Genomic DNA, 12,610 nt, shown 5'->3' on the forward strand with positions numbered 1-12,610 from the left:
AAAATATTTGGATTATCATGGGGATTATGACTTTCTTATATAATTTATTATCAATACGGTTAAAGTACTTGTATAAAACTCCGGATATTGTTATTGTGTTTGAACATACTTGTGTAATATTTTATCGTTAAACCACCCTGATTGTCTAGTACTAGAACATCTGCTTCGGTAGTTCTGACAGCTTCATACCAATGTATAGTGGTAACTCTCTTGACTGGCGCTCAGTATAAGAGGGGAGAACAGAATCTTTGGAGTACTTAGTACTTGTTCCAATTATTAATTTTCAACTATGTATCAGTGATTTTCATCCGGCCATGTAACAGAACCAGCATCAATTTGAAGGATTTAAGGTAACATACCTATCTGTGTTTTTCAGCTTCTGCTCTGGTCAACAGCACACTGGTCATAAGAGGACAGAATGCTAGTATTATCCAAGGACATGTTGTGAGTTGAATAAAATTCTATATTTTTCTTTTTAAGACAGGAATCAAATTGAAAAATGTTTCCACGAAATGTGACTCTGTGTGACTTTTCAAATGAATTATTTAGTTTGGCTTCTTCAGCATGTATTTATATTTTTGTCAGCTTAGAATGAGCAGTTAAGATACACAACAAATTTATGCAAGGTTTTCTTTGCTGTGAATGTTAATACCGTATTAAAGATCCCGACCAAACCCAAGCTGTATTCTATTTCAACCCCAGACCTCAGACTCCAAGTTACAGAACGTCATCGAGCTACGTGACCAGATCCTTATGTCCGGATTCCCCCACACCCTCTCCACTGAAGAGTTGATGCAAAAACTGCCCCAGAAACACCAGGATAGGATTGAAAAGGTGGGGCTGTGGTGTTAGTATTGTAGGGTGTAGTATTTTGGCCCAACAGATCATCTGTCAGGATTCAACGCATCTTCGCTCAAGAGTTGACACAGAAACTGGTCCAATTTGACTTAATTAATACAGGTAGATTTTGGGTATCATTGGAGTATTTATACTATTTGGTCAATTAGAGAGTTTAAGGTTAGCTAAGACAAAGTGTATGAAAGCTGCTTGTCAACATGCATGTCTGTTTCATTACAGATGGAGGTGGACTCAGATAAAGGTATAGCTGTGCTGTACGCCAGGAGTGACAAGGATTGCAGTGACATCCTTGCTGTAAGTTGCTTCAACAGTTCATAGGGTAATAAAGAATTATATGAAACTATCCAAATATCTAGTTATGTAATAAATAGTCATAATAACTCAACCAATCACAATGTTTGCACCATTTGCTCTCAAATTGACTGGCAGGCGCATGGCTCAACCAATCACAATGTTCGCACCTGTTGCTCTCAAATTGACTGGCAGGATCATAGCTCAACCAATCACAATCTTTGCACCATTTTGTCTCAAATTGACTTGCAGGATCATAGCTCAACCAATCACAATCTTTGCACCATTTTGTCTTTGCACCATTTTGTCTCAAATTGACTGGCAGGATCATAGCTCAACCAATCACAATTTTTGCACTATTTGCTCTCAAATTGACTAGCAGGGGAATAAATAAACCAAGCTTGATGTGTAATACCATGTGCTCTTGGAGTCTGACTTACTGCCAGGGGCATAGCAAGACCAATCATAACATTTTGCACCCTTATTCAAATGAAACTTTCTTTTGACTTTATTAATTTTAAGCTCGACTATTCGAAGAATAAGGAGAGCTATACTACTCACCCAAGCATTGGCGTCGGTGTCACCCCTTGGTTAAGGTTTTGCGTGCAAGCACACATAGGTTAATATCTCAGCAACTACTTGAGTTATTGCATTGAGACTTTGTACAATGGTACTCAACCATCCAACCTACTTAATTAACCAAGTTTGATAACTCTACTTTGCATTTAATGCCAATAATAGGCCTTTATTATTTGACTTAGAAATTCTGGTTAAGGTTTTGCATGCAAGCACACATAGGTTAATATCTCAGCAAATACTTGAGGTATTTCATTGAGACTTGATACAATGGTACTCAACCATCCAACCTACTCAATTAATCAAGTTAGATTACTATAGTTTGCATTTAATGCAAATAATAGGCCTTTATTATTCGACTCAGAAATTCTGGTTAAGGTTTTGCGTGCAAGCACACTTAGGTTAATATCTCAGCAACTACTTGATGAATTGCATTGAGACTTTATAAAATGGCACTCAACCATCCAATCTACTTAAATAACCAAGTAAGATAACTCTAGTTTGCATTAAATTCAAATAATGGCCCCTTTTTTATTCAACATAGAAATTCTGGTAAGGTTTTGCATGTAAGTCAATGCTTCAGCAAATACATCATGTATTGCATTGAAACTTTACACACAGGCTCCCAACCATTTAACCTTCTTATTTAATCAAGTAAGATAACTCATTTTTGCCCCTTTATTATGCGGCTTAGAAATTCTGGTTAAGGTCTTGCATATTAGCACACATAGGATAATATCTCAGCAACTACTTGATGTATTGCATTGAGACTTTATGAAATGGTATTCAACCACCCAACCTAATTGAATAATCAAGTTAGATAACTGTGTTTTGCAAATAATGGCCCTTCATTATTACACTTAAAAATTCTTGTTAAAATTTTGCATGTGTTACATTGAAATCTAATCTAAAAGTGATCTATGCATGTTTCGCCAAAACTTTTTAATCCTTACACTGAAAAGCGGCGGAATAGTCGAGCGCGCTGTCTCTGTGACAGCTCTTGTTAATTATGCCCCTATTCCAACAAAAAAAACAACAGATGAGAGAGTTATGTGTAAACTCCGCAGTGCCTCTTTATATGACTATTGCATATGTGCGTACAAAAATGCCTGTATCACTCACATCCCTCCCTAGACTAGTTTTGATGAAGATAATTGGATGAATTGAAATATTGTTATGAAGCATTCATTTTACAGAAACAAATAGCTTTTCATGTTGTTGTTTTTTCCAGGAGACAAACTTCACTTTAGATGGGAAGGAGCCCACCCTGAGTGCAGCTCAGCTTGTCTGGGATCTCAGAGATGTAAGCCTCACTTCAATATAGCCTTAAACATTGGCTTTTAAATAAATTTGTTAATTCAATAACAGTAAAATTGTATTATCAGGCACATTATGAAATGTTTTCACACAGCCTTGTATTGTATATTAAAACCACCCAGACCTGCCAACATTTTGTCTTAAACTTTAAAGATTATTTCATGTACAAAAGCCTTCATAGAATATTTAGATGACATGTATATAGCAATTCCTGATTGGTGTACCATAGTTTTCCCGTGATGAGGATGTGTCTGCCAGTCGGTTTGAGGACAATGAGGAATTACGATACTCGCTGCGATCCCTGGAGAGGTTTGCACCCTGGGTACGGCACGTGTACATCGTAACCAATGGCCAGCTGCCATATTGGCTAAACCTGGAAAATCCTCGCATCACTCTTGTGACACATGATGTACGTACACGTGTATCAAAAAGTTTAACAATATGCTTTTGTCTCAAAAATAAATGAAAGGAATTCATTCGTGTTAAGAATCATTAAATGGCAACACATTAAGGCCTTTAGTTTTTTAGCTTAGCCCATGTCTCAAAATCAATTCAAGATGTACTAATTGACTGATAGATCTGTCCGATAGGCTAGAATAATGTGTCCGACTCTGCATAAAGTGTTCTCCAACAAGGGCCATCTGCCATCTTTTTTCATCTCTCTTCATCAAGAGCAACTTCCACTGAAACCCTGGCCTGTCCAGACTGATCATTTATATATTGTTTTGTCAACATGATTGTTAACGTAAATTGCCTGGCCCCAACTACAGGAGATCTTCCAGAACAAGAGTCATCTACCATCCTTTTCCTCACCTGCCATCGAGAGCAACCTCCATCGGATCCCTGGCCTTTCTGACAAGTTTATCTACATGAACGATGATGTGATGTTCGGCAAGGAGGTGTGGCCTGATGACTTCTACACTCACAGCTCAGGCCAGAAGGTAATAATAAACATGTAAAAATGTCAGAGGGTGTGATTCAGTTTAATAGTCAATTGGAAATAACTTTTTTGTGACAAAGACAATTGAGTAAAATATAATTAAATTCTATTTCCAAGCTACAGTGACACATTCAGGTTTCCTCTGTCTATTAATTAATGAATGAGCAATTTTCAGGTAGTAACTAAATAGAAACTTAAATATGCAGAATGGCTTCACATCTTGTCTTCAACCAATCTTACATTATTATTTCTAATTAACAAATGTATTTTACCTACCGGTACTTATACTAATCAATGTCATTTCACAGTCCAAATATATTTGCTCAAATAAAAGCTTTGCTATGAAATCAGCCTCCAGTGAATACCAATCATGAAGATGCAATCTTTGAAAGAAACCAATGACATAACTGCCTCTATTTCTCTAGGTGTACCTGACATGGCCAGTGCCAAACTGTAATGAGGGTTGTCCCAGCAGTTGGATCAGAGATGGCTACTGTGACAAGGCATGTAACGTGTCTGAGTGTGAGTGGGATGCTGGAGACTGTGACGGTAAGTATTATCACCTCCTCTGTTTTTATGATACTGTTGGTGTCATCAGCAGTAGCATCATCATAGTGCAACTTTGGCCATAACTCGAAACACTTTCAAGATATTCAGATGAAACTTGGAACATATGTTGCAAGGACCAGTACGCATGTGTAACGTAAGGCCCCAAAATCTAGAGTAAATATTAATTGATGTACGCCCCTGTCTTGGCTTCGCCCTTGTTTTGTTACCAGATACATGTACATTGTTCTGAAAGTTATTGGAAAGTCAGGGATGGCTGTTCAGGCAAGGTGTGTAACAAGCCCGAGTGTGAGTGAGGTGCACGGTATTGGGATGATGGGTTGTAAGGTATTTGTATGTGGATAAGAAGCTGCAGATTGTGATGAAAAGTATTGAAATGTATATGGGTAGGGGAATTCTGACATTGTTGTTTGTTTTTCAGCATTAACTTCATGAATCAGTGTTAGGAATTGGGAAAAGGGGACTTGGAAGCCAAAGATCTGGGATCCCATTGATTATTTCTGTTATTTTCTCCAAATTTTGTAACTCATTACATGCACATGTAACCAAATGTTCCAGGATCCAACCCAAATGTGGCGGCCCAAGCGGGAGGATGGGCAGGAAGTTGGGGCGGAGATGGCGGCTCAAGTACGGTCACTTTCACATTCTATTCAAATATAATTTTTATTTCTTTTTAATATATTCATGTATAACAAAAAAAGTAGGCAAAGTCATACAATTACTTTAAAAGTTTCCCATCATGAATTATCTTTGGTAAAAGAGAAAAAGAAATGTGAATGTATGTAATGGGTACTATTTCTTTAAAACCGTAAACTAAATTAAAGTTATTATTTCATATCAAGTTTCTTGAAAATGGAATGAACAGTTTATATTATTGAAATAAAAAATCTAATTGAGTTTAGTGAAGTTTTTGTATTTGTCTAATGTAGAAATAGTTAAGAAGTATATACATATCTTGCAGATTATTGTCACTCCGGCTGTGCCAACAACTGGATTGCAGACAGATACTGTGATACCGTAAGCTTGGGTTTTGAGTTATGATAAACATAGAAAACTTGTAATGTGTTGTCTTAGACTCAAATGTAAATTGTCACTATGAATATATAGGAAGAAGAACCACTTAACATTGGAGTACCACGTATATTCAGCATAAAACCTCTACAAAGCTTATGTTTTTTGTTTTGCCAACTCAAATAACTCGTATTGTATCAAAGATTACTCATAAGGTAACTAAATGGTCATATAGATTTTTACAAACCCCTCTTTTTGAATTTTCTGGAATATTTGTGAATTCTAAACCTGTTTCCAGTGCTTTTAAACTATACAAGAACGTTTTTGCTTTATTGAAGGCGTGCAATGTTCTTGAGTGTGGGTATGATGCTGGTGACTGTGGTACGGACAAGTACACGAACATGTACGGTATCATGCTGGACCCTGACATCCACCGCTACACACTACCATCAGGTCAGTTTGATATGTATATCTTAACTTTTGGTGGGAGGGCCTCCGAAAGATTTATTGGGAGACGTTTTGTTTTTGCCCTATCCATCAGTCCGTCCATCAGTCAGTCTGTACATTACACTTTGTTTCCGCTCAATAATTATAGAACACTTAAACCCAGGAACGTTATACTTAGTATGCAGGTTTGTCAGGGCCAGTAGTTGACCCCTGTTGATTTTGATAACAGTAGGTCTAAGGTCACTGTGACCTTGAGATGAAAAAACAAAGTTTATGCTCAATAACTGATGATCTTTTGGGTCCGGGAACTTCATACTTGATATGCGAGTTGGTAATGACTAGAAGATGACCCCATTGATTTTGAGATAAGTAGGTCAAAGGTCAATGTTTATGTGACCTTCAGGTGAAAAACTATGTTAGGGGTCACCTAAAGCTGAAGTATGTTTTCCGCTTAATAACTGAAGAACACTTACACCCAGGAACCTCATACTTTTTATGCCAGTTGGTCATGACTAGATGACCCCTATTGATTTTGAGATCAGCAGGTCAAAGGTCAAGGTCCCGGTACCCTTGAGGTAAAACAACGATTTCTGTTCAATAACTCAAGAACGCTTGGGCAGTGGAACTTCATACATGGTATGCAAGTTCATAATGACTAGTAGCTGACCCCTATTGATTTTGAGATCAGTTATCTTATGTAGTAGGTGTTCACTATTGATTACAGGTGAATAGACTAATATTCAAAGTCACTGTTGGTTTGTCTCCAGTTCAAAAGTACAGATTTCATGTCCATCATACTAAGACCACACAAGGGGAAACAAGCGCTTTTTCAGAAAAAGCAAACTCTTGTTAAGAAATATTTTTAACATAAGAAAGCTGTCATCGTAAATAGTGGTTTAAGTTTAAGACCTTATACCATGGTACATGTATTCACTTTTTCACTCAAGAATGTGTTATTTATTAAAGTTTGTTAAATAAGATATTTCTGTGCAAAATTGAATATTAAAAAGATATTTAGAAACTCTGTTTCTGCATTGTACAAAATTTTGAATTTTGAAACCAGAAAGGCGATCATCATATTAAAAGTCAATCTGCGAGAAAGCCAACTTTATTGAAACTTTTTTATATTCTTTGAAGGCTTGGGGTATGGATACTTCAACCTTACCCATCTTCTACCAGACAAGAACACCACACTAAAGGATGCATTTTATGATGACAACAAGATTATCCGAACTATTGCTGTGGCGAAGAAGTTTCATGTACTCACTATTGTTCTCTACAGCAATATGAGTAAAACAGAGATCAACTTTACACTGGAATATGGGTCAGATAACAGGACAAAACAAGTGAGGGCTTCTTCAGTTGTCTGTTTAGTGTGTTTTTCTATTTTATTGCTATTTCTATACAAAATGTTTAAAATGATTTTTAGCTCCACTGGCCGAAGGCCATGGAGCTTATGTCGTCACAGATTGTCCGTCGTGAGTGCGTGCGTGCGTGCGTAAACTTTTACTTTAAACGACATCTCCTCAGAAACTGATAAGCGGATTTTGACAAAACTTCACAGGAATGTTCCTTTGGTGGTCCTTTACCAAAATTGCTCAAATGGTTCCGGTCCATTGCACAATATGGCCGCTAGAGCTAAAAATAGCAAAATCTTTAAACGACATCTCCTCTGAAACGGTTCGGCAGATTTTGATGAAACTTGACAGTAATGTTCCTTGGGTGGTCCTTTATTAAAATTGCTCAAATGGTTCTGGTCCATTTCACAATATGGCCGCCACAGCTAAAAATAGCAAAATCTTTAAACGACATCTCCTCTGAAACGGATAGGCAGATTTTGATGAAACTTGACAGAATTGTTCCTTGGGTGGTCCTTAACCAAAATTGCTCAAATGGTTCCGGTCCGCTGCACAACATGGCTGCCAGGGCAAAAAAATAGAAAAACCTTTAAAGAACATCTTCTCAGAAACCGATGATCAGATTTTGATGAAACTTAACAGAAATGTTCCTTGGATGGTCCTTTATCAAATTTGCTTCAATGGTTTCGGTCCACTGCACAAGATGGCCCCCAGAGGTAAAAATAGAAAAACCTTTAAACGACTTCTCCTCAGAAACCGATGATCGTATTGCAATGAAACTTGACAGAAATGTTACTTGGGTAGTCCTTAACCAAAATAGCCCAAACAGTTCTGGTCTGCTGCACAACATGGCAGCCAGAGCTAAAAATAGGAAAAACCTTTACACCACTTCTCCTCAGAAACCGATGATCAGATTTTGATGAAACTTGACAGAAATGTTCCTTGGGTGGTCATTAACCAAAAATTTTTAAATGGTTCCAGTCCACTGCACACCATGGCTGCCAGAGCTAAAAAATAAAAAAAACTTTATACGACTTGTCGTCGAAACTGATGACCTTTTTTCGATAAAACTTGACAGAAATGTTTGTTTGGTGCTCCTTTACTCAAATTGCCCAAATCATTTCGGTCCACTGCACAACATGGCAGCCAGAGCTATTAAAGTAAAAAATTTTTTTAAATAACTTCTCCTCAAAAATTGATGATTGTATTTCTATGAAACTTGACGAAAATGTTCGTTAGGTGGTCTTTGCTTGAACCTTTTGGCCAGTGGAGCACAGGCACTGATGTGCCTCTTGTTTTTTACTTTTTAATCACTATAATTTCCCCGGCCAAGACTGTTGGGGAGACTGTAATAGTTTGTTTATCTGAGCTGATATCAATGTATTGTATTTTAATGGAGTGGAGTTTGACCCCTCTGCCCAGTCACAGGCAAAAACAACATACACAGTTTTGAGGATAATTGTGGAAGAGTGTCCGTTTTAAGATATATTATATTTGTTGTGTATGGACAATGTTTCCACAACCCAACCTGCTCATGACCTGATCAATTGTAATATTTTGTTGAAAAATTGTCAACATTTGTCCTTTTATTTACAGCTGAACTTAACATTGGAAGTTGACACTAAGCCCCAGGCCACAGCAGTAGCTGCTGTCAAACCTGTAGTGGGGAAAAATATTTCCATGGTATCCAACAAAACTGTCCCCATGCCAACAGTGGAGACAATAGAATTTCACGATATTCCAGATGATCAAATGTAGGTTTTAATTTAATTTATCTTTTATTGAATGATGTTGAAATAAAGATATATATTCATGAAGGGTATGATATTGATATTTAGTTTATATATATACTTGATCTGAAAATGTTGGGACTGTTTCATCAATGATCGAGTGATATGGAGTGATACTAAAAGAGATATTTAATTGCAGTATTTAAAACCTATTCTAGGTATGAAATGGCTCTTAGGACTCTTTATGAAACAGCCCTGTGGTCTTCAGCTATGGTTGAAATGTGTGTACTCGGAGGAAACTACTTGTTAGACCAAGTGACCATTGACCAAACTCACATGGGTCTGGACTTGGACTCTGACTCAAATCCAAGAATTTCAAGATCACTGAATATCACCATGAAGAGTATCAATGCCCCTGAATTTAACTTTCAGCTATTTGTTTGTGGAGCAAACTATATCCACAGTTTAAAGGATATTTTATTTTTGTTTTCTTGGTCATAAAGTGTACTTGTGCCTGACATATCTTTCATTAGCCACAACCTACAGTAGTCGTCTTAGAATCATGTGCCTTTAAATTGGAATAGTACATTTAATATGGAAATATGGAGTTTACTACTACCACAGATAAACAGTTATTTTTCTGATACTTTGTTCACATTATCACCATAAAGTTTACCAGGGTCTTTTGTGAGCTAAGGTTAAATTTTCTAAGAGTTATGTGCCCTTTAATTTAAATTGAATGCTTTCGGCTATATTGGAGTTGGTAGAACAAACTTGCAGTCTGCAGCTTCAGAGATAATTTTTATACTTGGTACACATTATCCCCATGAAGACTGAAATATTTTGTGTGAGTCAAGGCCTTGTTGTCTAAGAATTACATCCCTTTTCAAATTTTAAGCAGGCTGTTGAATATAACCATGTAGTGTACCAGTGCCTCACAAATTGGTGAAATGAAATCGAATTTCAAGAAGGAACTACTCCCTCGATATAAGAGAGATATTTGGTACACATTATCAGCATGAGGCACATTAGTGCTGTTGCATTAATGGAATTACAAGAGGAAACTACTTCCATGTTATAAGAGAGGTATTTGGTATGCATTATCAGCATGAGGTACATTAGTGCCTCACATATCTCTCTTTGTCATAATTTAAATGATATTTTTTCTTTGTTTAGCCTGAAACTATAAATACATTTTTGAGTCAATATGGCATACGGGGGTTGACATCTCTCCTGTGATGGCTCTAGTGTTTTCTGAGGCCAAGAAATGTTACCAACCAAAAGCCCATTGTAACTATCAATGAATCATGAAGCATCTGTTTTCCAATCATTTATCGCTGACCAGACCTTAACATGTTTAACTGCATCTTGATAAGTTGCACCTTGTTACATTACTGATACATGAAACACTGCTTCTGTGGAGCCTTTTATGTTGATATCAACCAAGAGTCCAGACTTGTCAGTCAATTTGAGGCAGCATCATCTTACTGGTCATCAGTGGCCTGGCCTCAACATTTTGTACTGCTGTGTGATCAGCTCCAGCTAGATTACTGATAACACTGCATGTGTTTTGTTTGCAGAGGTCAGATAGTGTTGCTGCCCTCTTAGAGCCCTCACTTGGTCTCTGAAATATGAGGCCTTGCCAGCATACCTGTCCTCAGTAACCTGGCCTCCACAGTTAAGATATCTGTTTGATCAGCTGCTTCTTGTAAAGTTACAATATTTGATGACACTGCTACTGTTATGTTTCCAGAGGCCCAGTTATTATGCTACCCACCAAAAGTCCTGACCTGTCAGTCAAGTATGAGGGCCTTCCAGCTAACCTGACATCAGTGGCCTGGCCTCCACATCTTAAACTACAGTTTGATCAGCTACAGCAGGAGCTGCAACAAGGTGGGTGGGAAGTCATTGACATTTCCTTAAAAAACAACTTTAAAATGCCCTTAATGTAATTGTTTCTAACATATATATGATTTAAGTCATGGTTAACAATATTTTGTTTGCTGGTAAATACTTAACAATTTACTTCATTGTCTGTATTACATGTCCTGAGTGTGTGTGGTGTGTGTGTGGGGGGGAATGTAGTTTTGAAAATATACACCTTTGTATGATGTTCTTTAATTGAACCAGTTGTCAAAGCTGTTTGTCCCTTTTCACATGACTGACCAGTAATTAATACAAACATGACTTTGTACTCTATTGTGTGTTCTTTCAGAGGAACTAACTGAAATAGGGTACCGGCTAAGAGTAAAACTGCTTTGGTTAGATTACCAAGAATTTCTCAAATTGCCAGAAGCAGCTCAAGCCAAACTGATTGAACAAGTCCAGGGCTTTTCAAAGGAGGTGGGAAATGTGGAGAAACGTAAAACTCAGGGGAGTAACGTTAGGGACATTCATGATAGAAGAAAGGGGAAGAGTAGGGAAGCTGGTGTTGTAAAACAGGCTGAAGAAAATGGTCATGGCATTGAAAAACCAAGTGAAGATACTCCAAACTTTCCAGTTAAGGACAAAATTAGTGCCAAAAAAAGACTTGAAAATATTATAGATGTGAAAAGTGAGGAGAAACAAGCAAAAGACCCTCAAGCATTGGTGAATGATGAAAAGAGTGATGAAAAGAAGAAAAACAATGATGATGAAGTAGTTGATGATAAAGACAAGGTGATAAAGGCATTGGATGCAAATGCAGGTGGAAAAAGGCGTAAACTTTTGGCTTGGGTGAATGACAGTGTGGTGATTAGTGCAAGTGAAGAGGTGGAGCTTGAAAACAATGGAATGCAAAGAGACCCTAGTGAGGGAGTAGGGGATAGTTTTGTGGAATTCGTCGACATCCAGCCTGACACTGTAAGACTTCTGCCTTGGGAGAAAGGGGCACTCCGTGATTTACAGCAGGTAAAATACATTTAGATATATAAAACAAAATTTATTTATACAAATACTTTAGTGCATATGCTTCGCATTAAAATATGTGATACTAGCAATAAGTTTTATGTTGTAAATGCATGATACACTTGACCTTATTTGTAATAAAAAAAATTTAAAACATTAACTCAAGTAACAGAATTGATATTTTCTTTTGCCTCTTATTTTGACTATACCAGTACAATGATAAGTTGCATCAATTTATCAAGCTTTCATATAATACGCTTGTGGTTAAAACCCTTTTTAGGTCTTGCTAGTAAGCGCATGTTAACCTGATTGAGTATTAAGTATTTTTAATGGTTTTTAGCTCCACTGGCCGAAGGCCATGGAGCTTATGTCGTCACAGATTGTCCGTCGTGAGTGCGTGCGTGCGTGCGTGCGTAAACTTTTACTTTAAACGACATCTCCTCTGAAACTGATAAGCGGATTTTGACAAAACTTCACAGGAATGTTCCTTTGGTGGTCCTTTACCAAAATTGCTCAAATGGTTCCGGTCCATTGCACAATATGGCCGCCAGAGCTAAAAATAGCAAAATCTTTAAACGACATCTCCTCTGAAACGGTTCGGCAGATTTTGATGAAACTTGACAGTAATG

General features: G+C 37.3%; 1 protein-coding gene across 2 annotated transcripts in view; it reads left to right on the top strand.

The window, feature by feature from the left end:
- Positions 1-12,610, top strand: part of LOC128231943 (N-acetylglucosamine-1-phosphotransferase subunits alpha/beta-like) — a 40,245-nt gene that overhangs the window by 13,429 nt on the left and 14,206 nt on the right. For both annotated transcript variants that reach the window (XM_052945210.1, XM_052945211.1), the window contains 14 exons: positions 377-444; positions 703-834; positions 1,078-1,152; positions 2,957-3,028; positions 3,272-3,451; positions 3,813-3,983; positions 4,408-4,531; positions 5,108-5,176; positions 5,511-5,566; positions 5,899-6,013; positions 7,145-7,353; positions 8,962-9,119; positions 10,849-10,988; positions 11,311-11,984. In XM_052945210.1, coding sequence (XP_052801170.1) covers positions 377-444; positions 703-834; positions 1,078-1,152; positions 2,957-3,028; positions 3,272-3,451; positions 3,813-3,983; positions 4,408-4,531; positions 5,108-5,176; positions 5,511-5,566; positions 5,899-6,013; positions 7,145-7,353; positions 8,962-9,119; positions 10,849-10,988; positions 11,311-11,984 — 2,243 coding nt within the window. The remainder of the gene's footprint in view (positions 1-376; positions 445-702; positions 835-1,077; positions 1,153-2,956; positions 3,029-3,271; positions 3,452-3,812; positions 3,984-4,407; positions 4,532-5,107; positions 5,177-5,510; positions 5,567-5,898; positions 6,014-7,144; positions 7,354-8,961; positions 9,120-10,848; positions 10,989-11,310; positions 11,985-12,610) is intronic.

Source organism: Mya arenaria, chromosome 4, assembly GCF_026914265.1.
Source record: "Mya arenaria isolate MELC-2E11 chromosome 4, ASM2691426v1".
NCBI classification, from domain to species: Eukaryota; Metazoa; Mollusca; class Bivalvia; order Myida; family Myidae; genus Mya; species Mya arenaria.